Source organism: Halichoerus grypus, chromosome 1, assembly GCF_964656455.1.
Source record: "Halichoerus grypus chromosome 1, mHalGry1.hap1.1, whole genome shotgun sequence".
NCBI lineage: Eukaryota > Metazoa > Chordata > Mammalia > Carnivora > Phocidae > Halichoerus > Halichoerus grypus.
In genome coordinates, this window is record NC_135712.1 from 167,194,687 (window position 1) to 167,220,808 (window position 26,122).

A 26,122-nucleotide genomic window follows, 5' to 3' on the forward strand; every position below is an offset into this window, starting at 1 on the left:
GAGTGGGCACATGAGACAGGAAAGGGAAGACAGTATTGAAGGGGGCATGTTATCAAACCAGATACCACCATGAGCAGCTGGAGTTTTATTAAAACTCCTTGGAACTAGGAGCTGGTTTAAAACACTCACCTGGGTTAACCCAGGCAAGGGGTAAGGGAGTCAGTTACTTGACTGGGGGCTGCTCTCTGCTGCCTGCATCCTCCCATGCTGGTGACAGAGCAGCCTCCAACAGGGAGAGGACAATCCGACAAAGGCCCTGACAGTTGCAAGTCAAGCCTGGTACACTGAAGGGATAAGGAAAGGTAAAGGGATCAGGGCAGGGTACCAATGGGATCTGCCAAAGCAGTGATTCCAACTGAAGATAGGAAAATGGTTCGGTTTTATGTATGCTTTATCAATACAAATGGGGCTGCTCTAGGTTTTTGCCTAGATCTCTAGTCCAAAAGAGTGTAGGAATGTCTGTAGGCATTCCAGAGCTAACTATACCTCTGCACGTCTGTTTGCCAAGCACACTTGCCCACTGCTGCCAGGAGTGGAAGAGATAAGGATGTCTGGGGGCTGTTGAAGAAGTAATAGACAAGGAAATGTTAGGGGGAGAAAGGGACATTATCTAGAAAGCTCTGAGACAAGTGAGTCCACAAACTGATGGGAGAAAATGTGCTTGTTGATGAGAAACAATTTACTTTTTCATCTTGTGTGATAATAAACCGAAGTATGAAATAATCTATCATCATACTAAAGTTTACCAACATGCTGAATAAAAATCTCTTGGCCGTAGGCAGAAAACCATAAGCACAGAACTGGGAGTTCTTTGATTGTCGGGCATATTTCCTTATTATCCGCTTTGTTTCTCCTTAATAGAGATAACTGTACTGTTAATGGGCCTTGTGTATATGGATATCCTCTCCCACTTCTGAAGTTACTCTGCTGGCTCTAGGACAATAGGCCTGCTGGTCTTTTTTAGGAAGGTCTTTTGAAGTACCTTACTAATAAGTGACAATATTGTGTAACTTTGAACTCTCCTTGGACATTAAAAAAAAATCTAACCTTCCACTCGGCACATCTAATGGTAATCATTTTTAAATGTTTTTTACACACAGTTGCTTATTTATGTTTAAGACGTACAAAGTGGTATTTTGAAGTGTACTTACCTATACTATTTGATTTGCATTGATGTATGGATCTTAAATACTTCTCTAACATATATATGTTGAAGTTTCTCCCTGACTTATTTCAGAAGACTTTTATCTGTAGTTGAGCATAATTTTTTTTTTCTGTCATGTTAGCTATGTGTCCTTCTCTTAAAATGAGTGGCAAATGTGAGCCACATCATTGGAGACAAGCAAGGCTAAAGCTTCCAGTGTGGTACAGGTTGAACTCATGGCTAGTTTACTATAAACTCAGAGGGATACATATAGAGCTATTTATAGATCTGTGTAAGGAAGTGAGCTAATATACAAACATGTATTTCCTTACCCTGTCAGCTGCCAGGGCCAAGAAGCAAGCTCACTGCAGTTGGAATCAGCACACCTAGTGCCCTGATCTTGGTTTCTCATAACATTCCCCAAAAGAAGGAACTACTGCTTCTTGGAGAAATAGCTGATTCCAGGGCTGGGGCAGGAAGCAAGACAATGCTGGAGAAAGTGTTAGAAAAAGAGAGAGAGAGAAAGAGAAAAATAGAGGGAGAGGGAGGGAGGAAGGTGTGGGGAGGGGGTAAGGAGGGGCGAAAGAGAAGAGAAAGGAAGGGAAAAGAAGAGAAAACAAAAACCTGACAGCCACTACCTCAGCCAGGAGATCAAGGTCATCATCCACAGTGATGTTATGTTGATGGCATGTACTCTTGATATGATGTGGTGGGAATGACACTTTATCCCTGTGGTCTTCCTCCCCCAAACTCAATAACCTCAGTCAAATTGTGAGAAAAACATTAGACAAACTCCAGTTGAAGGTCTACAAAATACCTGACCAGCACTCCTCAAACTGTCAGGGTCATCAAACACAAGGAAAATCTGAGAAACTGTTAGTCTAGAGGAGCCTAAGGAGACCTAATGACTAAATGGAATGTGGTGTCCTGGATAGGGTCCTGGAACAACAACAAAAAAGACATTGGTTAGAGATGAAAGAGACACAATTCGAGTGTGGGACTTCAGTTAATAATAATGTATTAATATTGCTTCCTTGGTTGTAACTAATGAATCAGACTAGTGTAAGCTGTTAACAGTAGAAGAAATTGAAATATGGGAACGTTTTGTACTATCTTTACAACTTTTCTGTAAATATAAAACTATTCTAAAATAAGTTTATTTTAAAAAAGTAATTAGGACATCAAATTGGACACTTTCTGGGTTGTAGTAAGATTAGTTATTGAACTATTCCTTTTTTCCTTTCATTTAACATTATTTGTTACATTTAGTCATATAAATTAATTAATAAAATCCTGTTTTAATGCATTATATAAAGGTATTATTTTGTGCTGTGTTAAAATTTAATCCATAAATGTGGCCTGAGGGAAGAATTCTACTTTCCTCTCCATTTTTTTAAGTCAGTTTTGCTTTTTGTACTAATACTTTTATTCAGTAGAATGATTTCCCCTCCAAGGATGTAGCCCAGCCTTTGCATTTCCTCATAAGAAAAGACATGCACAGTTTACAATATGCCTCATGCTCTTCAGTTACCATAGTTTTATTAGTGAACATATACTTGTAAAAGTGAGTTCAGTAGTGATCCTCCAAGAACAACGTGAAAGGACAAATAGTTTTATCTTTTCTCCAGTACTCATTGCCAAAGGATATTTGCTGTTCAATAATAAGGTTTTCTTTTACTCTCAGGCAATTCATGTTAACCCCTTTTGCAAGGAGTTTTTTGTTATGCATTTTTGTTGGGTAATCTGAGGAGCTTCTTTAGAGTAACTTTGTTGTTGTTTTATAATAAGTTCTTGATTTTTCGGCCTTCTGAGTCAATCCAGGTGGCAGATATTTTCATTTGTTTTTACCAAATTCATGAACTGCCATGATACAGAGATCCTCTGTAAAATTACTTTGAGCCCTTTAATTTCCTATATCAGGAGTTTTTAAATTATTATTACTTGTGTATCTAAAATGCTTATAGAAACTGGCAATTCCTCCCAGGTTCCATACTTACCAAGTGATACCTTCATTGTCATAGCTTGGAGCAGTGTCTGATCATCACCCAAGGTTTTGGTACTATGACTGTAACATTGAGAGTTTTGGTTGGCATGACAAGGTAATACTTGCATAAAGCTGACATTTTTAAAGTGTTGTTTTCCTTTTTTAGTTTTCAGACATTTCATAAACTACATATGAATTTTTGTTCCATATGCTTCTGAATATATTTAGCTTGATATGTAAAACTGAGATACATTCTTGACTGGTTCAGAATTCAGTTTTTCATTAAAAAAAAAAAAAAAGGAGTAGCTGATAGTGTATTTTTCAGAATGCTTTGAGCAGAGCAAGTATGAGACCTTGAAGGAACTACTAGTTTCTTCTAAATGTTAGTAGGCATGCAATCACTATTTTGGATTAACTCTCCCAGACCCCCGACTGTGGACAGCCAAGTAAGAGTTTTCTGTAGTTAAAAAAACAAAAAAAAATTCAAAATCAGAGCCCTGTTCTGGTGAATGAATTTGGATGGAACAGAAGTATATAATTTATATATCATGCTACTGGAATTTTGTATTTTAGTCAGTTGATCTAGTTTATAATTTGTTACAGTTACCTCGGAAGTTAAAATCAGAGCTTTTCCCCCCCGCCTTCTCATTTCATACTACCTTTGCTTTTAAATCAGAGGAACAAATATATGAGGTCTCCTTGGAGACCTTCAGAACCTGGGGAAAAGACACATTAGGGTAGAATACAAACATTTTCAAGTTTGAAGGTAACACAAGAAGTCACTAAATATAGTAACTTCATACCACAGGTAAGGAAATGGAGGCCTGGACAGGTTAGGGGACTTATCCAAAGTCAGTGGATAAAGTGGAAGCCAGTAATTCTCAGCCCAGGTTTTTCCCCGATGACAACGCTAGTTGCAGCAGGACTTTTGTCTTAGGCACCATTGCTTCCTTTGCTAGTAGCATTTTAATGGAATTGTTCAAAATATCAGTTAGATATAGAATAATCATATGTTCTGATTTCTCTGCGATAGGCTGGTTTCCATTTCTTGTCCTGGCGTCATTATTAATAGCACACTATATTACTCTCCAGAGTGTCTGGGTTTAGATGATAGATTGTACGGTTGCCTTGTTAGGACATGCAGTGTTAATTTGCACATGTTCTCAGTTCTCTTTATTCCCACACAAACAGTCACAAAATTTAAAATTGCTGATTTCGCTTCCTCCTTTGATTTTACCACATGAGTAGTGCACATTGTTCTTGTATCTCAAAGAGATTTGAGTGTTAAAGCATAACAGGCCTCAAGTGCAGAAGGCTTTTTGTAAAGGCAATTCTACAGAAGTCAATTATAGAAGCCTTTAATATTGCATTAATGTGTACTGTAGTAGGCTTCTCTTGTCCTAGTAAGCACATTTTATTAGAGCCATTTAGAATGTGTTATTGGAGTATGGGTAATAGTACAAATACAAAATTAAGAGTATGTATCAGAACATTAAAATTTGGTGTAAGTACAGTTTTGGAGGGATAATTCTTATGCAGTAGATCATTTAGTGAAGCACTTCATTTTATTGGGAACTGAGTCACAGGAGGTTCAGTGTCCACTGCCTAGAATCCAGCAATATAAGGTAGTTTTCAAATTCTTCTCCTCCTCCTATCATGAGACTGGAGTTTTATGGCCTGAACTTTGACTTAATATTGGATTTTCGTGATTGGTATTGGCCAGGCTTCCCACATTTGCACAGTTGAATGTGCCTTCTCAGGGTGGGCGGGTGGATAGATGATGTAGAAGTTGGCCTGGCTCTGCAGAAGACATGCTAGTCTCAGTATGAGCTTCATATCCAGCCCCTTGGTCCCTGTTATCAAAGAAATTTATAATCAGATGAAAGCTTCTTAAGTTGTAGAGGAAATTTTCATGTTTGCATTGTTGCTTGTCTTTTAGTTTATTTCTCTTTATGGAGCTAAATTTCATAACCTGTTACCATGACCTTGTTATCTTTCAGTATTTTTTTTTATTTGTATCAGTCATTATACTGCTGACAATGTAAAGAATAAAAACAAAATGAAGCATCATGATTTTGCCCCCCTGCCATTTAACTTGAGAGTTTGATTCAGTATCTAGTTGTAGCAGTGAAAATTTTGCTAATTAAAAAAATTTTCCCCTACATTAGACTCTCAGAGTTGATGTCTTCTTTTGTTTCTTAAGTTTGTAAGTAAAACATAAGCATACATGTTTAATTGTATTTTGAAATTGAATTTTTCCAGACAGCCAAGAGGATTCCAACATTTGGAATTAACCTAATGTCCTTTTATTTCTCTTTCTTTTTTTTTTTTTTTAAGATTTTATTTGTTTGTGAGAGAGAGAATGAGAGCAGAGAACATGAGAGGGAGGAGGGTCAGAGGGAGAAGCAGACTCCCTGCTGAGCAGGGAGCCTGATGTGGGACTCGATCCCGGGACTCCAGGATCATGACCTGAGCCGAAGGCAGTCGCTTAACCAACTGAGCCACCCAGGCGCCCTTATTTCTCTTTCTTAAAAAAAAACAACACACAGTATTTTTCTTTACTTTTTATAAAAATTTAAAGAGATTGACCTAAAGGTCTGCTTCTCTCTTTAATACAGTGTTTCCTAACCCTTCTTCTTGGCACACAGAAAATGGTAGTATTTCTGTGTCATGAAGAGATGATGCTGGAGGCCAGAGGTGCCTGCCATGGCCTTCAAAATTATTTTGGCTCTTTTAGGTCCTTTGCATCTGCATATAAACTTTAAAATCAGCTTGTCAATTGCCATAACAAGAAAGGAATTTTGGTTGAGATTCAGTTGAATCTGCAGATCAATTTAGAGAACAAATGATTTATTAATATTGTTCTGATCTGATACGGTTTTTTTTGTTTTAAAAGGATGACTCCAGATGTTGTGAGAATGGATGGGGGGGGGGTGGCTGGAGGTGAAGCTTTTGTAGCAATCCATTCTAGGGTTTGTGGTGGGGTGTATCTGCAGATGAGTGAAGATAGAAATGGGTGCGATTGGGGATATATTTTGGAGGTAGGAGCTGCAGAACTTGGAGATGGTTTGTATATGGTGAGAAAGGAAAAGCTCAGCATCAAGGATGAATCCTAAATTTTTGTCTTTAGCAACTGGGTGAATAGTTTTAGCAATTTAGTGCTTACACAGTAAGCATCTGATCAAGGCATGACCAGCAAGTCTGCCTGATGGCTTTTATTTTCTTAATGTAGCTAAGACAGGTTCATCAGCTGAGAGTGGGGGTAGGGTGGTGAATAGGCGATTTGGGAAGGTATGAGTCCTTTTGAGAATGGGAAGCAGAATGTGCCAGGTAAGTATTATAGGATTGCCTGGTAGCAAGGATTGTCCATTTCAGATTTGCGGTCAAGAATTTTAAATGAGATTAGTTAGCAGATAAAGTCAGATAAATAGATGTTTTATTTGGTTTTGGTTTTTTTCTGCCATGTTTAGTTGCTGATGTACAGCTCAGAGTGGTAGTTAATTTTGGTTAGCCAGAGTTCCTGCATTAATTATAGAGGGTAGTGTGGCGTACTAGAAAGAATCAGACAAATTTGATATTGAATTGCAACCAGAAAAATTAAGATAAATATAACAGTGCTTGGAATTCTTTCTCATCAACCAAGAAAATGTCAAATATGTAGCTTTAAAGAAATAATGTTCAACTTCGGTATATAACTTAATAGAAATGTTTTGACAATGAAAGAACACATGCTAATACTTTTTCTTATCATATATATAGAGAGGCTTAATAGTACCTTTTAAAAAAATATTCAGGAGTAGGTAGTCTTTTTGAGCATCTAGAGACTGATAAGGAAAGGACCCACAAACCCAGGAGAAAAATGGGTGAAAATCATGAACAGAGATGGTTTGCTGAAAGAGAAATACAAATTAAATCCAATTCTCACCTGGTAGGTTGGCAAAAAATCTTAACATTTGCTTGCATCCTCTGCTGTAAGGCTGTGGGGAAACAGACAGTCTCATTTATTACTGGCTGGTGCTACATAAAACCATTCCTAAGGAGAGGAATCTGATGAGATCAACCAAAAGTACTGTTGTTTTGCCTTTTAGCCAGTATTCAATTAATTTGTCCTCCAGATTCCACCTGCACATATACACAGAGACTTACACACAAGGTTATTCATTGTTTACATAGTAACAAAAGCCTAGAAACTACTCAAGTATTTATCATTGGGGCCGGTTGATTAAACTACAGCCATACAATGAATAATGGTGTGGTTGTTCAAAAGGACAATCTCTGTGTGCTTGATGACAGAGAGATTTCCAGGATGGATTCGTAAGTGGAAAGACCATTGTTCAAAACAGCATAGATAGCATGTGGTTTCCTTTCCGAAAGGGGGAAGGGGATGGTGTATACTTATATTTGTTTGTTTGTTTGTTTTTTTAATATTTATTTATTTGAGAGAGAGAGAGCATGAGAGGGGGGAGGGTCAGAGGGAGAAGCAGACCCCCCCCCCCCCCCCCCCCCCCGAGCAGGGAGCCCGATGCGGGACTTGATCCCGGGACTCCAGGATCATGACCTGAGCTGAAGGCAGTTGCTTAACCAACTGAGCCACCCAGGCGCCCCTTGTTTGGTTTTTCATAAAGAAACACCAGAAGAATAAACAGACTAATAAGTGATTACATTTTGGAGACAAGGGGGGAATGGATTGGCAGGGGAGTGAGGAGAGTGTGAGACTTCTCAGTGTACATCTTTTTATGTCATTTTGATTTTGAACCCTGTAAATATCTTAATCTACTTTAAACAGAAAAGAGGCTGTACTCTTTAAAATAAAGTTTTGGGGACACCTGGGTGGCTCAGTCAGTTAAGCGTCTGCCTTTGGCTCCGGTCATGATCCCAGGGTCCTGGGATCGAGTCCTGCGTTGGGCTCCCTGCTCAGCGGGGAGTCTGCTTCTCTTTCTCCCTCTGCCTGCCACTCCTCCTGCTTGTGCTCTCTCTCTCTCTGTCAAATAAATAAATAAAATCATAAAATAAATAAAGTTTTGGAAATCATTGTTATCTTCAATGTTATTATAAATTGGTTAATGAAGTTTGATGATGCAGGCAGTAACGTAAGACAAAGATATTAATAAGATTTTATAATTTAGGGGACATTGGGATTATTGGAAAAATTGCTAAATAAGTTTATGTTTCTGGTCAAGAGAAAACAGTATCTAAAAAAAACATTGAAGTAAACAATAAGTTATGTTACTATAATTCAGTGATACCTTGTATTTTTAAAAATTCATGGTTGCTTTTGGAAGGTTGACATTACATTTGGTTTTTTAACTTTTAAGAATGTGACATTTATTGAATTTAATGTTGCCACAAAATCTTTTTCTACTAATATACAGTACTGTTTGTACTTTATTCTAGCATTTTTTTCTGGGAACATTTATAAACTTCAAAATACCCCTGAAAGCTAAATGGTTCACCGTGTTTCAGGTGGTGATTTTTATTTGTTGAAATTTTTAGAGAAATGTGGGGACATAGAATAGTTCTGTCACATCTTTTGTGTTTTCAGAAGAGCTTAAACTAGGTGATAAATGAGCTTACTGTCCTTCGGATGAATGCAACATTGTTCTGGGGGGGAACGTATCCTCACCTAAGATATTATGACATCAAGTCCTTGAAATGTATGTGTGTCTGTGAGATCCCCCTACCTAGCAGGCAGGCGTTTTTGTTTGTGGAAGTTCATCTCAGTCATGGTTTTCTGACTCTAGAATGGTCCCCGGCATGTGGCCGATTGTTGGATTAATTTCCCTGGGCTTCACTTGGCCTGTTGATAAAATGGAAGGATAGTTTCTTGCTGGGTTAACCTCCCTGGGTGATTCTAAAAAACAAATGAGATGATTATATATTGTGAATGCTTTGTAAATTGAACATAACCTTAGTTTTAGGTAAGGTTTGCTTCATCTCTTCTTAAGGATTTACCATGTTTTACTTGATAAAAAAGTTCTTATTCTTGTATCTGAAGCTAGCTTCATTTTATATTTTTCTAGATGTAATGGAGAGCAGTGAAACTCTTAGCTCTGCTTTATCCATGAGCCTTGTTGATGGTTGTCTGATAAACCTTATTGATGAGTGTATAGGAGGAAGTAGTATTTTTTAACTCTTGTAGACTAATAGCATTTTTCATTCTGCAACTATTTGAAGCAGCACAGTGTGGTAAAAAGAAGATGAGCTTTGCATTCATATCCCTGTTTTTTTTTTTTTTTAATTACTTTAATGTCTCTGATCCTTTGTCCATCTGTGGAGATAAAACCTAGGCTGCTTATATGAATTAAAGCTAATGCACATTTGGTGAATTATTACAGTGGTTTGTAGAAGTAGTTGCTCAAAAAATGGTTTTTTTTGTCATGGTCAACATTGAATGATTTCTTGTTTGAACATAGGATGTTTATTTTATTTTATTTTATTTTTTTAAGATTTTATTTATTTGCGAGAGAGAGAATGAGAGACAGAGAGCATGAGAGGGAGGAGGGTCAGAGGGAGAAGCAGACTCCCTGCAGAGCAGGGAGCCCGATGCGGGACTCGATCCCGGGACTCCAGGATCATGACCCGAGCCGAAGGCAGTCGCCTAACCAACTGAGCCACCCAGGCGCCCCGAACATAGGATGTTTATTATTCTAACATTTTACTGTTAGCCTGCTGCTAACATATTAGGCATATAAGCTGCTACTTACCCCGGAGAATAAGAACAAATTACTAAAAAGAAGGGTTTGAGGAAGGATTCATGGGAGCCGGCAGCATTTAGTTAAATACCATTGTCTGGTGGCACTGTGTGCTCTCCATCAGTCCTCCAGTGGTCTATACTTAAGGAGTTTTTTGTTTTTGTTTTTGGGTTTGATATACTCAAGCACTCTCAGGTTAATGCCATAATTATGAGAAGAGTTGGGCTAGTGGGGGAGGGTGGTGGAGTAACTATTAGATAATAGAAAACTCCCACTTATAAGTAATCTTTAATCCACAGGATTTTTTATAGCAGATGCTGCATTTTTTCTACTCCACGGTACCTTGTGTACCTGCCATGCTGAATAAATAACAAGTTCTGATGAGTTTGCACTCTGGTGTCATAGAAACAGTGGAAATCAGAGATTAAAATAGAGCACATAGTGATCAGGTTTCCTAGCGCAAATGGAAGCATAGTGCTGAGGCAGTTATTCATGTAATTCAGACCCAGATTGGTTATATGAAAATGGAAGCATTATTTATTGAACACTTACTATGTGCTAAGCTCTATGCTAACCATTCTGTATGTTATATTGATTAATCTTTAAAATATCCCCATGAACTGCATGTGTTACCATCCTGACCTTACCCGTGAGAATATTAAGACTCGGAAAGACTAAGTAAATTGCCCAATATTACATATTAAGCAACAGAAACAGCCCTGAAACTCGACTCTGTTTGATGCTAAAATCTGTGATTTCTTATCCTCTGGGTAGTCTTATCAGTCATACCATTGTGAGAGGTGTTAGGCATCTTTTCAGCTTTCGTGGTAAAATCTTGACTAGTAAGATGAAATAAGATACTGCAAAAGAAATATGCAAAAAGTGTTTTCCTTTGCCTGTTAAAATGTTGTGCTACTGCTTTTGGTGAGAGAATAACAAGAGTAAAACATTATAGAAAGACCAATTAGGCCCAAGCCCAACAAACCAAAAACAGTTTAGCTTACACTTCTGAAAGTTTGAGCTGAAAATAAAGGTTAAATGGTATGAAAATTAAGTGTGGGTGTTCTAAATAGATCTACTAGAATCTTCCTGAACAGAGGTTGGGAATTCCATAGAATTCAAGATTGATATTTTTGTCCGTGAGTCCTTCTCATGTGTATTTAATCTATAGAATAATTTCTGCTCTAGCCTGGACTAATGGTAACATCAGAGAGCACAGTTTAAACACCCTTATATAGAGAGCTGTGACTTTCATGTACCTGACCTCATATTCATCCAGCTTCTTAAAACATGGTCTACCAGAATGTTCAAACCCAAATAATAGAGGAGCTCAAATTTACTCTGACAAAGTTCTTGTCTGAGAATGAAAAGCTATAGCTGTGTAGGCTCGTACATGTTCTGACCCCATGTATACCAGAGTGAGTAATTTATTTTCTCCTGTGGAGGACTTTTTAGATGTCTTGAAAGTATATGAAAGGAATTTTTGATCTCCAAGGCATAGTAAAATGACTAAGACTTCAAAAATATTAATTACTTCTATCCACAAGGAAGAGATCCGTGAGTGTTAATTTTTAGTAATACTGACTATTGTGCCCAGTTGTCTGTTTGTAAAATCCCTTTTGTGAAACTGTATGTATAATTTTGGGAAGGCGGTTTTTAAATAGAATATGGTGAATGCATTACTTTGAAAAGGAACCAACAAGTCTCTCTGCTGTTTTAATTGTACTAGCGTCAACTCTTAGTTGTTTTTGGGGGGCAGGGGGTGAGGGACAGAGGAAGAGGGAGAGAGAGAATCTTAAGCAGGCGCCACACCCAGCACGGAAGCTGATCTGGGGCTTGATCTCATAACCCTGAGATCATGACCTTAGCTGAAATCAAGAATATGAGGCTCAACTGACCGAGCCATCCAGGCACCCCAACTTTCAGTTTCTTAGTGGTGACTAGAATCGGAGTAGCAGATATAGCAGATAATCCTGAAACATCACTGTAGGTAAAGTTCAGACCTTCCAAAGTGTATGTCATTCAGGTCAGTGACTAAGCTGGGGTGGAAGGGAAGGTGGCGAGAACTGAGGAAGTCGGGAGCTGGGCAGCATGTCTGGTCAGGGGTATTGAAGTCACAGAGCAAGAGGAGATTGCAGACCATTTTTGAGAAGTGTTTTTTGTGAACCTCCTCTACCATCTGTTTTCACTGAGGTAGTGTAGCAAAAACTGCTTAGGTTTATGTCACTAATGTACCGCAAATATTTTCCTTTAACAAATCAGTGATTTCTACTGGTGATTTGAAAGCCCCTAGGTAAATTGACCACAAGACTACTAGGTTAGTTGACAGGCCTAGCTGTCCTGCTTACTTAGCTAGAACAGGAGGGATGCTTTGTAACCTTCCTGTTAAAAAAAAAAAAAATTGTATGTGTGTGTTGGGGGTGTTGGCAAAAAGCACACTTTATTTCTTCTAGCCCTGTGACACCTACCAGCACCCAGAGCTGCATGACCACCCTTTAACCCCCATTCCCTTAGCTCATGGGTTCTCGATAGGAGCTCCCTAGTGGATGGAACTTGGTTCTTGGCAGCGAGGAGGCTGGATGACCAAAACACACACACACACACACACACATAAACAAAAAACCAACCTATTCTGTGTAAAAAGCATATATATACACAGACACATACAATATATAAACAGGTACACATTATATTTCAGTATTAAAATCTCATGGAAGGGCGATTATGAAAAAAGAAAAAGTCTAAAAAAGCTCCTTAGGTGGGGAATGATAAGGAAAAGGGTTGAGAAACACTGCCTTAGCTCTGTCCAGGTAAAGAAGAGTGGGTGATGGTATCAGACAGGAGAGAGAAGAGAAAAAAAAAGTTACATTAAAACAACTTCAGTTTTGGGGCGCCTGGGTGGCTCAGCTATTAAGCGTCTGCCTTCGGCTCAGGTCATAATCCCAGAGTCCCAAGATCGAGTCCTGGGTCGGGCTCCCTGCTTGGTGGGGAGCCTGCTTCTCCCTCTGACCGCCCCCCCCGCCCCCCGCCCCATGCTCTCTCTCTCTCTTTCAAATAAATAAATAAAATCTAAAAAAAAAAAAAAGAATTCTCTTTAGACATAATAAGAGTGTCTCACAAATGCAGGTACAACTGTTTTTTCACTGTCCAGCATGTGCCACTGTAATGAAAAAAATATAGACTAAAAGTATTACTAAGTTTATAATACTTTGTTATTATGTATTTTCTCAAGCCACCAATACTAAACGTATGAGGATCCTTATCCTGAAATGCCTGCGAACCACTGAGCTAGCTATATTGGAGGGTCACTACATGGAATCGCCCCACACAGGCCGTTATACATGTGAACCATAGTCAGCAGGGCTCCTGCATGTAGCTCCTGGAGAGGCTTGGGATTTGGGCAGTACCCCTTGAGAACAATACTTGGCACAGAGCAGTACTGATTGATGGTTGTTGCCTTGTTTTCATGCACCCCAGGCAAACATTGCTTCAAAGTCATTTGTCAGTAACTGTTGAGAATGATTCATTGGCACTTTATGTCTCCATAATTTTTAGACTTTCGTTATCTGAGTATCATTAGAAGATGATTGGCACAGACATATCCAATCCTGTTGTTTCTCATCCAGGAGAAAGTTATTCCATTGTTTTAGCCTTCTCCACCCTGGGGTAGTGACTCCTATTTCTGAGTTGTCTCATGTAATGCCCTTCACATTCTTTGTCTTGGGTGCCTAAAGAAATGCTTTTTTGCTATTGATGTACATCTTTTTTTTCTTTTCATTTATTTGGTAAGAATTTATTTGGGTAAGAACAAGATGCTAAAAGCCTTGGAACGCTTTTTTCTTTTATTTATTTATTTATTTAATTTTTATTTTTTAAAAAGATACTCGCTTTTATTAGTCACATAATGATCTTTTTTTTTTTTTTTTTATTTGACACAGAGAGAGAGAGACAGCGAGAGAGGGAACACAAGCAGGCGGAGTGGGAGAGGGAGAAGCAGGCTTCCCGCTGAGCAGGGAGCCCGATGCGGGACTCGATCCCAGGACCCTGGGATCATGACCTGAGCTAAAGGCAGACGCTTAACTGACTGAGCCACTCAGGCATCCCCACTTTTTTCTTTTAAAGAAATAATATATGCCCTCTATAACCTTATTTTATCCTGTACCCTGCGCAGATAGACCAAAGATTATGCAACACTTTAAGCCAGGTTGCATTTTAACGAATTCCATTATTAGCACAGTTCAGATTAATTAAATTTTACTTTATTTTGGCTACAAAGGGACTAAAAGCCACTTAGGAACTTAATGTCTCTTTGTGAATCTTATTACTAGAGTGCAGTTTTTAAAACACAGTTTGATCTTTGGTTGCCATGGGAGATTAAAAAGGCTTGTGACTATATTGTATTTGAATGCAGGTTTTATGTTGACAGATTTATTTAAGCTTTAATGATTTTTTATTTATTATTGCTAGTTTATTAAGTTTTTTTACACCTTTATTGAAATTGATGTATAATAAACTGCAAATATTTAAAACACGCAGTTTGATGAGTTTTGATACATGTATACAGCTATGAAATCATCTTCACAATCAAGATGATGAACGTATCCACTCCCACAGTTTCCTTGTGCCACTTTGTAATCTCTCCTTGCCCATCCCCTGCCCCTGCAGGTAATCACTGGTCTGTTCATTTGCTTTCTGTCACTAGAGATTAGTTTGCATTTTCTAGAATTTCATATAAATGGAACCATACGGTCTTTTTATTGTCTGACAATATTGATGTACATGTCCTTTTAGTTCCAGTTCAGACATCATAAGAGATCTTTTAGAAGAAGAGGAAGCCTGGGAAGCATCACATAGGTGAGTTCTCATCATCAAGAAATAAGTGTCTACTTTGAGAAATTATAATTCCATGCAGTTGATTTTCAAACAAAAGAATATTTGTGCTTTCTGATTTAAGAAGGTAATAATTCACACACATTAAGGTAAAGATTTCCAGTTTACTACTTGTTTGTTTCTATACATTTTTGCTTAGAAAGGGAATCCCACTGTAATAACTCTGATTACTTGTCAGAAGTTGTTTTTCTAAAGACAGATTGTTCCAGTGAGAAATTAACAGTTTAGCCGTAAGCACTGGCTCAGAGTGTTTATAAAACTTTGAGTCCTTTCCTAGATGTTCCCAGTCAAAAGTGTTTAGTGTAGAATAAATGCAGTTTGATTCCTTCTCCGGCTAGCATTTAGGAATCTGTCTGGGAAATTAGAGTGGTGGAGGGGACCTATTCCAGGTCCTACTGGTAGGTAAGGAGGAGAGGAACAATGCCAAAGAATATTACATTCTCAATCTCCACCTGCAGGAGTGATCTGCAGTACAATGGGGAAGCTTTGTTTCACTGTAATTTTGTGATTACACTTCAGTGGGCCCTCCAAACTGTCTAGAAGTTTTACTGTTTCTGTGGTCATTTCTTTGTCTGGTTCTTCACAAGGATTATTTGAAACCTCACCTCTTTCCAGTGGCTGCACCCCCAGCTGGAGACCTTTTCTCTTCCTTTGTAGAGAAAATAGAAGCCATTATGTGGGAGTCCTCATCTTTCCAACACCAAATGTATAAATGTGCCTGTATGTGTACATATTTTATTCCTCATTTTATAATTGCCTCCTTTTATAATAAAGGGATGTCTTATCAGAGGCTAATTCCTCCTCCCTCATTCCTACCCATTTGTCAGGAACCTTTGTCTGGCAACCTCTCCCTCTCAGCTGTATCTTTGTCATTGGGTTTTCAGCCTGCTTAAATCTTTCTATCTTAAAACCAGCCAAGCAACAAATAACAACTCATTCAGTCTCTCCTCTCACTCCATCTCATCCTGCAGCCACTGTTGTATCTTTCCTTCCTTTCTTAATGGATGGTCTCTACCTGCATTTTCCACTTCTTTATCTCCACTTACTCTTCCACATTCTCAGCCAGTTCCATCATTCATCTGAAATCATTTTCACTAAGGTCATCAAAGAACTCCACGTTGCTAAATCCATAGTCAAAACCTTCATTGATTTAGCAGATTTGATACTGTTGACCTCTTCACCTTTTTTAAAGCCTCTTTGAGGCTTGAAGAGGTAAATTTCCATCCCAAGGTCACTCAGCAATAAGTGGTAAGTAATGGAGCTAAGATTGTAACCAATGTGCCAAAAGTCAGCCCTTTGGACCATTAAGCTGTATACTGTCTTTACAAAGAAGGAGAAGTTCACTGTGCTGAGATTTTGTAGTTTCATAGCTGAATCACTGGGAGAATGGGAAGTGTGCTGTATCCAGGGAAAGCATTATGAGGAGGTTTATCAGGCCAATGAGATATTTGGTGGTTCAAACAGTAATGTTTTATGAAAGTTTGAGATTTTGGCTGCATTACTCTCACCTAAGCATTATTTAACTTTGCATTTTGGGAAAGAAGGCCACTGCTTAGCTATTTCCTCTTGTACCAGGAACCATCCTGTTCATGCTGAACTAAGCCTGACACCAATGGCTATGACACATTGTAGCCAGAGTTCCTGCACCCAAGCCCATTCTCAGTAACGATGGCCTCCAAAAGTCATCATAAGAAAGCACTTAGAAGACCAAGCGCATCGATTGATCCTCAAAAATAATAAATGCTACAGCTAGAAGGATCTAAGTGTTCATCTCATCTAATCCCTTCATGTTATAGAGAAGGAAACTGGACTCCAGAGTGGTAAATTGACCAGGTCAAGGTCCACAGCTAGTTAGTGGCACTGTGAAGATCAGAATCCAGGCCTCCTGACTTCAGCTGAGCATAGAACAGTTCAAACAAGCTTATGCCATAATGTAGCTTTAGAGGCAGAATCAGGAAAAGCCTCCATAGCTTTACTTTTAAACAAAAATTGGCAGTTCTATATCTTAAGCTTATGGGCATGTTTTGTGGTACCACAAGTGGCATATTTGAGATGGTGGTCCTAGAACATACTATTTCAGTTCCAATTCTCTTTCTCTTAATTCCATAAATGATTGAGAGGTTCTATTAGCAACATAGTGCTCCATATAAAACAATATTTTCATAAGCAGCAAAAAACCAAAAACTATTTTCTACAGACTGGCCTTGGGTTCTTATGTCTATAAATACTGGTTCATCTTACTGTTTTGACCTATAAAATATATTTACATCAAACAGGATGAAAACAGTAAGAGAAATGGTCCTGGTATATCATTTCACAATTCTAGGTTTCAATTTGTTTAATATATAAAATGTGAGGAAAATCTGTCTGCCCCAGAGAGTCTAAGTCCCTTCTCTCCAGAGCTGCTGGCCCTCTGCTGTCCCCTCTCTCAGTTAGTGGAGTATGGTAGTCTGCCCCACTGTTCCAGCCAGACACCTAGGAATCATTTTCAACCTCTCACTCACCCTGACCTGTCATATTCAGTCAGCTGCAAAAGTCATATAGGTAAGACCTAAATATGCATCACAGACATCTGAAGGACTTGTTAAAACACAGATTATTGGGCTTTACCCAATTCGAAGAGTGATTCAGTAGATTTGGGGTGGGGCCTAATAGTTTGCATTTTTAACACGGTCCCACGTGTTGCTAATGCTGCTTCTGGGGCCCCCACCTTGCGCAGCCCCTCTGTGATATCTCTGTCAGCCCTTTGTGCCACAGCTGGCTACAGGCCCTTTGCTCTTCTCTCTAGCTTTGCTGCAACAGCCGTCCATGCCTCGCTGCCTCTAGTCGTTACAGTTCATTCGGCCGGTGAGATATGAAACACACTTTGTTCTTCCTGTTGGACTTTAAAGTCCTTCACGGACTCGCCAGCATCCAAGGCTCTTACTGTCATGGCCCCAGCCGACCTACTGGCTCGTGGAATTTCATATGCGTGCATCCCGTCTGCACCCCACAACTCCTTGTTTCAGCTAAGCTGAACTACTCACGGTCACCTCAGAGAGTCCTGTTACCTTGCTTCAGTGCCTTTGCTTCTGCCTCAGTTGCCTTTTCCCTTTTCCTCATCTAGATGGGAATTGTCATTCTTTTCTCCACCGTTCCATTCAGAAGCCCCTGAGTCTGCTCCTGCAGCACTCTGCACTTACCACTTGACTGCCTTTCTAGAGAGCATGTGCATTGGACCTTGAATCTTCGTGTGTGTAGCATAGTGCCTGGGTGGCCCATAATGGGCACTCAGTAAGTATATGAGTGAGTGAATATGTCAGTCAATGTTTATTAGATCTGAATACACTCATTAGTGGATTCTAGCTGTTAGTGACACAGCTTCTGTGACTTCAAGAACCTGTGAATGGATAAGGATTTCATTTACGAATTGTTTTAAACTCTTTATCTCATAGTGCCTTAAAGAGGAAATTTTAGGAAATAGCTTTCTCTAATACTCTCATAAAATCAGAAAAGAATAATTTTCTCCGTTAATCTGAATTTCATCTTAACCCCATGAGAATTCTTTTGCAACACATTTTGTTTACCCATTCAACAGCTGATGGGCATATTTGGGTTGTTTCCAGATTTGGGGGATTACGAATAAAACTGCTAGAAGGATTTGAGTACAGTATTGTGTGTGGACATAAGTTTTCATTTCTCTTTGGTAAATACCTAGGAATGGCATCATATGGTAAGTGTATGTTCAATTGATAAGAAACTGCCCAGCTGTATTCCACCAGCAATGTATGAGAGTTCTAGTTGCTCCATATCTTGGCCAGTACTTGGTTATGCTCTTTATTTTTAAAGCCATTTTAATAGAGTTATAGTAGTATTTTTTTTTTGTCATTTTAATTTGCATTTCCCTAAGGATTGATGATGTTGAACTTCCTTTCACATCATATTTGCCATCCCTATGTCTTTTGATGAAGTGCTTCCTCAAATTTTCTGCCCATTTAGTAAATTGGGTGGTTTTTTACTTTTGAGATTTATGAGTTCTTTATCAGAAACGTGTTTTGCAAATATTTTCTTCCACTTTATGGCTTGCCTTTTCATTTTCTTGATAGTGTTTTTCAAAGAGCAGTTTTAAATTTTGATGAAATCTAATTTATCAATTTTTTTCTTTTCTTTTACATATGGTGCTTTTTTGTGTCCTACCTAGGAAATCTTTACCTAACCCAATGGTGTTCTGTTACATTCTAGAAGTTTTGGGGTTTACATTTAAGTCTATAATCTATTTCAAGTTGATTTTTGTAAATGGTGCACAGTATGGATTGAAATTCAATTTTTCTCTTTTACATGTGGGTCTCCATTTGTTCCAGCTTTATTTATTGAAGAAACTATCCTTTCTCCATTTAATAACTTTGGTACCTTCATCAAAAATCAATTGGATATATATGTGTGGGTCTATTTCAGGAATCACTGTTTTGCTCTATTGATCTATATGTTTGCCTTTTCACCAATAACACACACTGTCTTCATTACTGCAGCTTTATAATGTCATGAAATCAGCTAGTATGAGGCCTCTAACTTTCTTTTTCCAGTTTACATCAGAGTTCATTCTTTGTATTTTATAGTGTATGGTCTTAACAAATGTATAATGACATGTATCCACCATTATAGTATACAGAATAGTTTCCCTGCCTTAAAAATCCTTTATGTTCCACCTGTTCATCTCTCCTTCTCTCCAAGTTCCTGACAACCACTGATTTTTTTCTGTCTTTATAGTTTTATTTTTTCTAGAATGTCGTTTAGTTGGAATCCTACAGTATGTAGCCTTTTCAAATTGGCTCCTTTCACTTAGTAATATTCATTTAAGATTGCCCCATGTCTTTTTGAGGTTTGATAGCTCATTTCTTTTTAATGCTGAATAATATTCCATTGTCTGGAGTATTACAGTTCATTTATCCATTCACCTACTGAAGGACATCTTGGTTGCTTCCAAGTTTTGACAATTATGATTAAAGTGATATATATACAATATATATGCAATATATAAAATATTCTAATTAAAAACAAAGTGCAGGATTTTGTGTGGAAATAAGTTTTCAGTGCCCTTGGGGAAGTACCAAGGAGTACAATTGCTGGATTGTATGGTCAGACTATATTTAATTTTGTAAGAAACTGCCAAACTTTGTTCGAGTGGTTGTGCCATTTTGCATTCCCACTGGCAGTGAATGAGAATTTTTCTTGCTCTACATCCTCACCAGCATTTGGTGTTGTCAGTAAATTTTTCTTTTTTGGAATTGTTTTGGCTATTCTGGTTTTGTTGATTAGAATTGGAGCTGAGGGGTGCTTGGGTGTCTCGCTCAGTTAAGCAACTGACTCTTGGTTTCAGCTCAGGTTGTGATCTCAGGGTCATGAGATCAAGCCCCATGTTGGTCCCTGTGCTTAGCATTGAGTCCACTTTGGGATTCTTGCTCCCTCTCCCTCTGCCCCTCCCCTCCCGTTCTCTCTCTCTCAAATAATAAATAAATCTTTAAAAAAAGAAGAAGAAGTGGAGTTGAGGTTCCCCTGTCCCTAAAGGAGATGAAAGGCTATCTACCAGTCTGGATGTGCTTCTGAACTTTGGGAAGGGATTTTATGGTTCTGTTGGATATAGGTACCAGATTCACCATCCTACCCTGTCCTGTGGGGAAAGGAAGCACCTGAATTGACTTTATGGGATTTGGGTAAGGTTCACAATGGGGAAGGGAAGCTAATGTGACCTTGTAGATGGGGCCCTTTGGGCTAATTCATTGTACTATTGTTTTTAAATTTGGATGTGTTTAGGAGTTGATGTGTTATGTACTCCTAATTTCACATCCAATAAGTACCAGAGCAAATTCTCTGATAGGGAAGAGCCACACATAGAGAAGTGCTAATACCCTTGCGGTCCCACAACCCTAATGACCCCTTAGAGCTACAAGTCTTAAGACTAATGATTTTCCTGATTGGAGTCTCTGAGAAAGGGAGGCAGCCTCCACCTAGAGGCACCCTTTGGGATTTTGGACTTGTGTCCAGCCTAGCATAGCTACCAGTTACACTCCTTTTGAAAAATAGCTGTTTGCTTGCTACTAGGTTCTTGTCAAACTGAATGGCCTGATCCATGGACTGAATTGCTCTTATGGACTGAATTTTGTCCCTCTAAAATTCATAAGCTGAAGCCCTAACCTCCAATGTGACTATATTTGGAGATGGAACCTTTAAAGAGGTAATTAAGATTAAACAGGTCATAAAAGTGGTCATGAAGGCCACAGATTGGCAGATACCCTGCTTTGAGGCTGCAAACCTGAAGGGTGCTGAGTGAACCATCTGGGTCACTCATGTACATATCAATAATAAGGGCACATTCTTTGAAGGGACTGACTGGAATCAATAATGGGCTGATGGTCAAGGGATTCACTGGACTTTTTATCCTCCCTACAATCTACAGGCATCTAATATTATTGAATGTTGGAATGGCCTCCTTTAAAATTATCAACTCCCTCATCTTCTGGTCCACATACCTTAGTAAGGAAGTTTGGTCACTGAACGCTGCTGTCCCCAGAACGGAATCCTCTCCTTTTGGCCACTTTCTGGGTAATGATTAGTACAGAAAGGGTTTTGTGGTTATATATTTACCTATTTCAGAAACTCAGGGTTCCTTCTTAATTATTCCTGGGCATGATGCTTGTTTCTTTCTCCTAACAGCAACCGTATACTGGCCAGATTGGTACACCCTCTGGGTAGCAGGTTGGCCAAGAGGGGTCCTAGAGGATTCACACTTAATTCTGATTCAGGTTGTTGGATTCACTTGCTGGACTGATATGGTTCTAGGTCAGGGATCAGCAAACTATGGCCCATAGGCCAAATCTGGCCTGCTCTCTGTTTGTTAATAAAGTTTTATTGGCACATAGCCACACACATTTGTTTCTCTGCTGGCTGTGGTTCTTTTCACGATTACAACAGAATCCAGTAGTTGTGACAGATTGTATGGCCCTCAGAGCCCAAAATATCTAGTCCTTTACTCAAAGAGTTTGCCAACTCCTGTCCTAAATCAAAAAGGCTAGTGACGACTTGGCTGAGTACACTACTCACTGAGTCTTCTTACTATGGCCCACATGCATCAAAGTGGGGAAAATAAGGGCACCTGGGAGCCTCAGTCGTTGAGCGTCTGCCTTTGGCTCAGGTTGTGATCCCAGGGTCCTGGGATCGAGCCCCACATCGGGTTCCCTGCTCCGCAGGAAGCCTGCTTCTCCCTCTCCCACTCCCTCTGCTTGTGTTCCCTCTCTCACTGTGTCTCTCTCTCTGTCAAATAAATAAATAAATAAAATCTTAAAAAAAAAAAAGTGGGGAACATAATGAGTCTCTGAAAAGTTTAATAAAAATGCCCTTACCCTCTCACATCCGACTCTTCTGGGTCAAAGGACTGGGTGTGAGTAGAGAATGATTAAAGAAAAGGTAAAGTTACATCTAATAAAAAGGAACATGTGATTTTGTGGAGGTGGAGAAAGCAACAGTACTGACAGTGGGGGAGGAACCTCTTAGACTCTGGGAGGTACGGAGAGGGAGGGACAGTACCGATCTTTGTCTTTCAGAGCCACCCCTGGAGCCGTCTGTCCATGTATGTCCTCCAGCTTATCCGTAGAGCCTTTACCATATTAATCATAGTTATTTAAAGTTTTAGTCTGATGGTTCCAACATGTGGGTCATTCTGTCTGTGTCTCTTGGTTACTTTATATCTTGACAATGGACTTTTTATTTGGTTTTTCTTCTTTGTGCATTGTACATTTTGTGTGGATGCTAGACATCCTGAGAAGGGCCATAGATACTGAGGTAAAAATAGACTTTGTGCCTGGAAATGGGCATGCTGCTTCTTCTCTTAGGCCATTAGTGTGGGGAGTTGACCCAGGTTGGAATTTCCTGGTTCCTAACATGACCTTCAGTGTATCAGAGGCATCAAGTTCCTCAACCAGTGGGCTGCTTTTACCTTGTGCTTAGTGTGGGGGCTGGGTTGTGGGAAGCTTTTGTTCAATGATTTTGTTCTTATTTACCTTTCAGCCTTGTCTGCATGCTTGCATCCCAGAGGGCCATCTCTCCATGTCCTGACCTCTCCTTCAGCAGTTTACTGCTACTGCCAATTACTTGGTGCTTGGCTACTGGTAGGAGCCTGCTGGGGCTCTATGTTGTCTTGTTCCAGCTGTGGTCTTGGGCAGGCCCTGTATGCCTGGATCTTGGGGGTGGAGCTTTCTCTGCCACCTCCCTGACCCCCCCCCCCCAATGGTAGTCAGAATGCCTTGCCCAAGCCTTTGCTTGGTATTGTTTGAGATCATCAGCCCAAGATGATTTTCTGCCCTTCCTCCAGAGGTAGAGGTTTTTATTTCTACCATTTCCCCAGCAGCAAAGAATCTTTGCCAGTGTTCTTGCAAATGATTTCCTATTCTTCCCATTCAAGCAAACTTCCCATTCAAGCATTCTGCCCCTCCTCCAGAGATAGTAGATCTTTGCCTGATTCCCATGGGCCAGTGAGTTTCCCTCAGCAGCTGAAAGCTCTCACTTCATAGGAGAGAACAGTCCCAGGAAGACGTAGGGCTTTCTGCCTGACCCCTGTCACCCCCATTCACCAGCTTTATCCTGTGCCATCAAAGTGGGCTTTCCTCAGTTTCCCCGCCCTGCTCCCAGTCTTTCTTATGAGCACTTGACTTGAGGCTCCTGGAAAAGAGCTTGCCAGTGCATGTGGCTTCTCCTTGTGTGAGGGGTCTTTGGTACTAGCCCATAGTTCAGAATTCATTAAAATGTTAGCTCATGTCCTCTTACCTGGTTGTACAACAGCCACCTTTCTCCAGTTCTGTGTCAAAAGTGAGAGAATTTGGGGTGCCTGGGTGGCTCAGTTGTTAAGTGTCTGCCTTCGGCTCAGGTCGTGATCCCCCAGGGTCCTGGGATCGAGCCCCACATCTGGCTCCCTGCTGGGTGGGAGGCCTGCTTCTCCCTCTCCCACTCCCCCTGCTGTGTTCCCTCTCTCGCTGTCTCTCTCTGTCAAATAAATAAATAAAATCTTTAAAAAAAAAAAAAAGTGAGAGAATTTGTGTGGTCCACCTCTCTTTGGTGGGGCTTATCTTTCTTTGGAATTTTGTTTTCCTGCCTTACAACCTGAGCTCTCAGGATCAAGAGAATGATTTTGTTAGACACTGACTTTGTCTTGTTGTTAGGATACCAGCACCTTTTTTTTTTTTTTTTTTTTTGCAGTTTTCTTCATGTTAAGCAAAGCATAAAGCTATTCTAGATTTTGATTCAGAAGAAAGGGATTCAGTTCCTGCTTCTGTCACTTATGGCCTGTAATCTTTGCTTAGTCACTGTTTTCTCAGTTACAAAATGTGTATAATAATAACAGTAATGATAATTATTATAGACTTGCCATTGGAGTAGAGAACTGTTTGGAGGTTTAAATGAAATAGTGCATGTGAAAGCACTTGTCAGCTAGAAGCTGCTGTAGAATAATCATGATCATTATTTTCTGAGATGCTGTTTCCTTTTTTCTGTTTTCAGAAATGATCTTCAAGATACAGAAATGAGTCCAAGACAGAATCGTCGTACAAGATCAGCAGAGGGTGCTGAGATTGAGCCGAGAAATAAGCGGAATAGGAATTAGTGAGGGCTTTGCTGACTTTTCCAGTGTGGTGATTGGAGTGTGGCACTTTGGGTTGCCACACAGACTTCATATTCATAAATGCCCAAGTGAAGGTGTTGACTTCTCAATATGATGGTTAGCTGATTTTCATACTTTTTGCCTTTCTTGGGAAAAATAAGTTCTGAAACATCCTCACTTGGTCAATTATCCCCTGTCTCTAAAGCATCTTTCTCTAAAAATATTGACAGCCACACGTCTGCCAACTTTGCAGAGTACACAGACCTCTTGACAAAGAGTTTTGTTTCTAAATTTCAGGATATCCTTAAGACATTCTCCTCTTCCATGTAGAGACTAACTTGAGAAAAGGATTCTTTTCAACCTCTCTGTCACAAGGAGCAGCTGAGGAGTTAAGAGCCTTTGTATTTCTGGAAAGGCAGGTTGTCATAAAATCACCTCTTTGGTGTGTGTCAGCCCCTGATGCCCAGATGCCAGCATGCCTGTCACAAGCAGTTACGTGATGGTCATTGCCCGAGTTTAATGTAGTCATTTGTCACTTGGAGTAGGATGTTTGTATCGAAACTAAAAGTCACAAACACTAACTTTGAAACATTGGCATATTCTTTGGAAATGGCACTTCAAAATGATATTAGTCTTTTTTTTTTTTTCACTTGGGTAAATCAAATCTTTACGACTCTGACTCCCAGCTATTAAACAAAAAGTATGCAATAAATGAATTTTGTAAATGAAGAGACTGTATCAATTTAAAATAATGTCCTGGAAATAGTGTCTTATGGATAGTTGAGTACAAGCTACAAATCACTGGAAAGACTTGGTCAGAAATTGTCTCTGTGCAAAATGTCCATCAGTTCCCAGTTCTTCCCGAGTTCCTAACGCCGCTCTTCACCATCTCAGAGTCAGCCCTCTCCACCCCTGCCCCCACATCACTCCCAGCCCAAACACATCAGCTTTCAAATAACATGACAGCACACGCGCCAATGTTAAGACAACAAATTTATGAATGTGCCAGAGAGGCGTTTGTGACTTCCCCTTTCCAAAGAATGTCTCCATTGACTTTGGCTCTTTGGTATGCTTTGGGTTTCTGGATAATGTGTGGAGTCTCATTATGACTTAGAGTTCAGCGCTTGCACACTTAAAAGGCCATTTGTTTTCTTTTTGAGTTCCGTGAGCTTCAGATGGTTATGTAAGAATTTGTCATAGTCATTTCATCTGCTAAATTATGAGTGGTGCATTAAGGAAACTAAAAGTAGCACCACTCACTGAATCTATCAAAGGATCTGATGTGAGGTAAGTGAGCAATATCAAGCAAAATAAAGTTTAACATTGATGTGATATTTACGTCACTGAATTGCCAGAAATTATGCTAAAATGAAAACTGTTTCATTAAAAATTGCACAGCCTACTATAAATTAAACTGGAAGTAATTACTACTTCAATTGCAGCTGAAAAAAACAAAATCCAAGCAAGTAAATATGAAGATCTAATTGGCTTTATTCAGGGATTCATGAATCAGGCAGCATCCCATCTACAAGTAGAAAGGAGCACCAAGTTGCCATACAAAATGGATGGTTTTTAAAGGCAGAAACAGGGTTGGAAGGAAGGACGGAAGTCATTAGCAAAAGAAAAGAAAGGATTGGTGTAGGCAAGGTCACCTTTTGAGGGAAGGGCTAGGGTCTATCTTGCAGAAGACCTCAGTAATGCTGATCAGGAAATTCCAGTGTGAGGCCACATTCCTGCAATGCAATTAAGTTGTGGTTGCTGTTGTGGGGGCAAGTGACTCCATTTTG

The 26,122-nt window shown here is 39.5% G+C and overlaps 1 protein-coding gene across 2 annotated transcripts in view; it reads left to right on the top strand.

Annotated features, from left to right (window-relative positions):
* Positions 1–25,749, top strand: part of RAD18 (RAD18 E3 ubiquitin protein ligase) — a 104,823-nt gene extending 79,074 nt beyond the window's left edge. The window contains exons 12-13 of one of the 2 annotated variants that reach the window (XM_036099893.2): positions 14,612–14,674; positions 24,236–25,749. In XM_036099893.2, coding sequence (XP_035955786.1) covers positions 14,612–14,674; positions 24,236–24,338 — 166 coding nt within the window. In that variant the 3' untranslated portion in view covers positions 24,339–25,749. The remainder of the gene's footprint in view (positions 1–14,611; positions 14,675–24,235) is intronic. The other variant, XM_036099894.2, reaches the window with a different exon arrangement.
* The last annotated feature ends 373 nt before the right edge of the window (positions 25,750–26,122 follow it).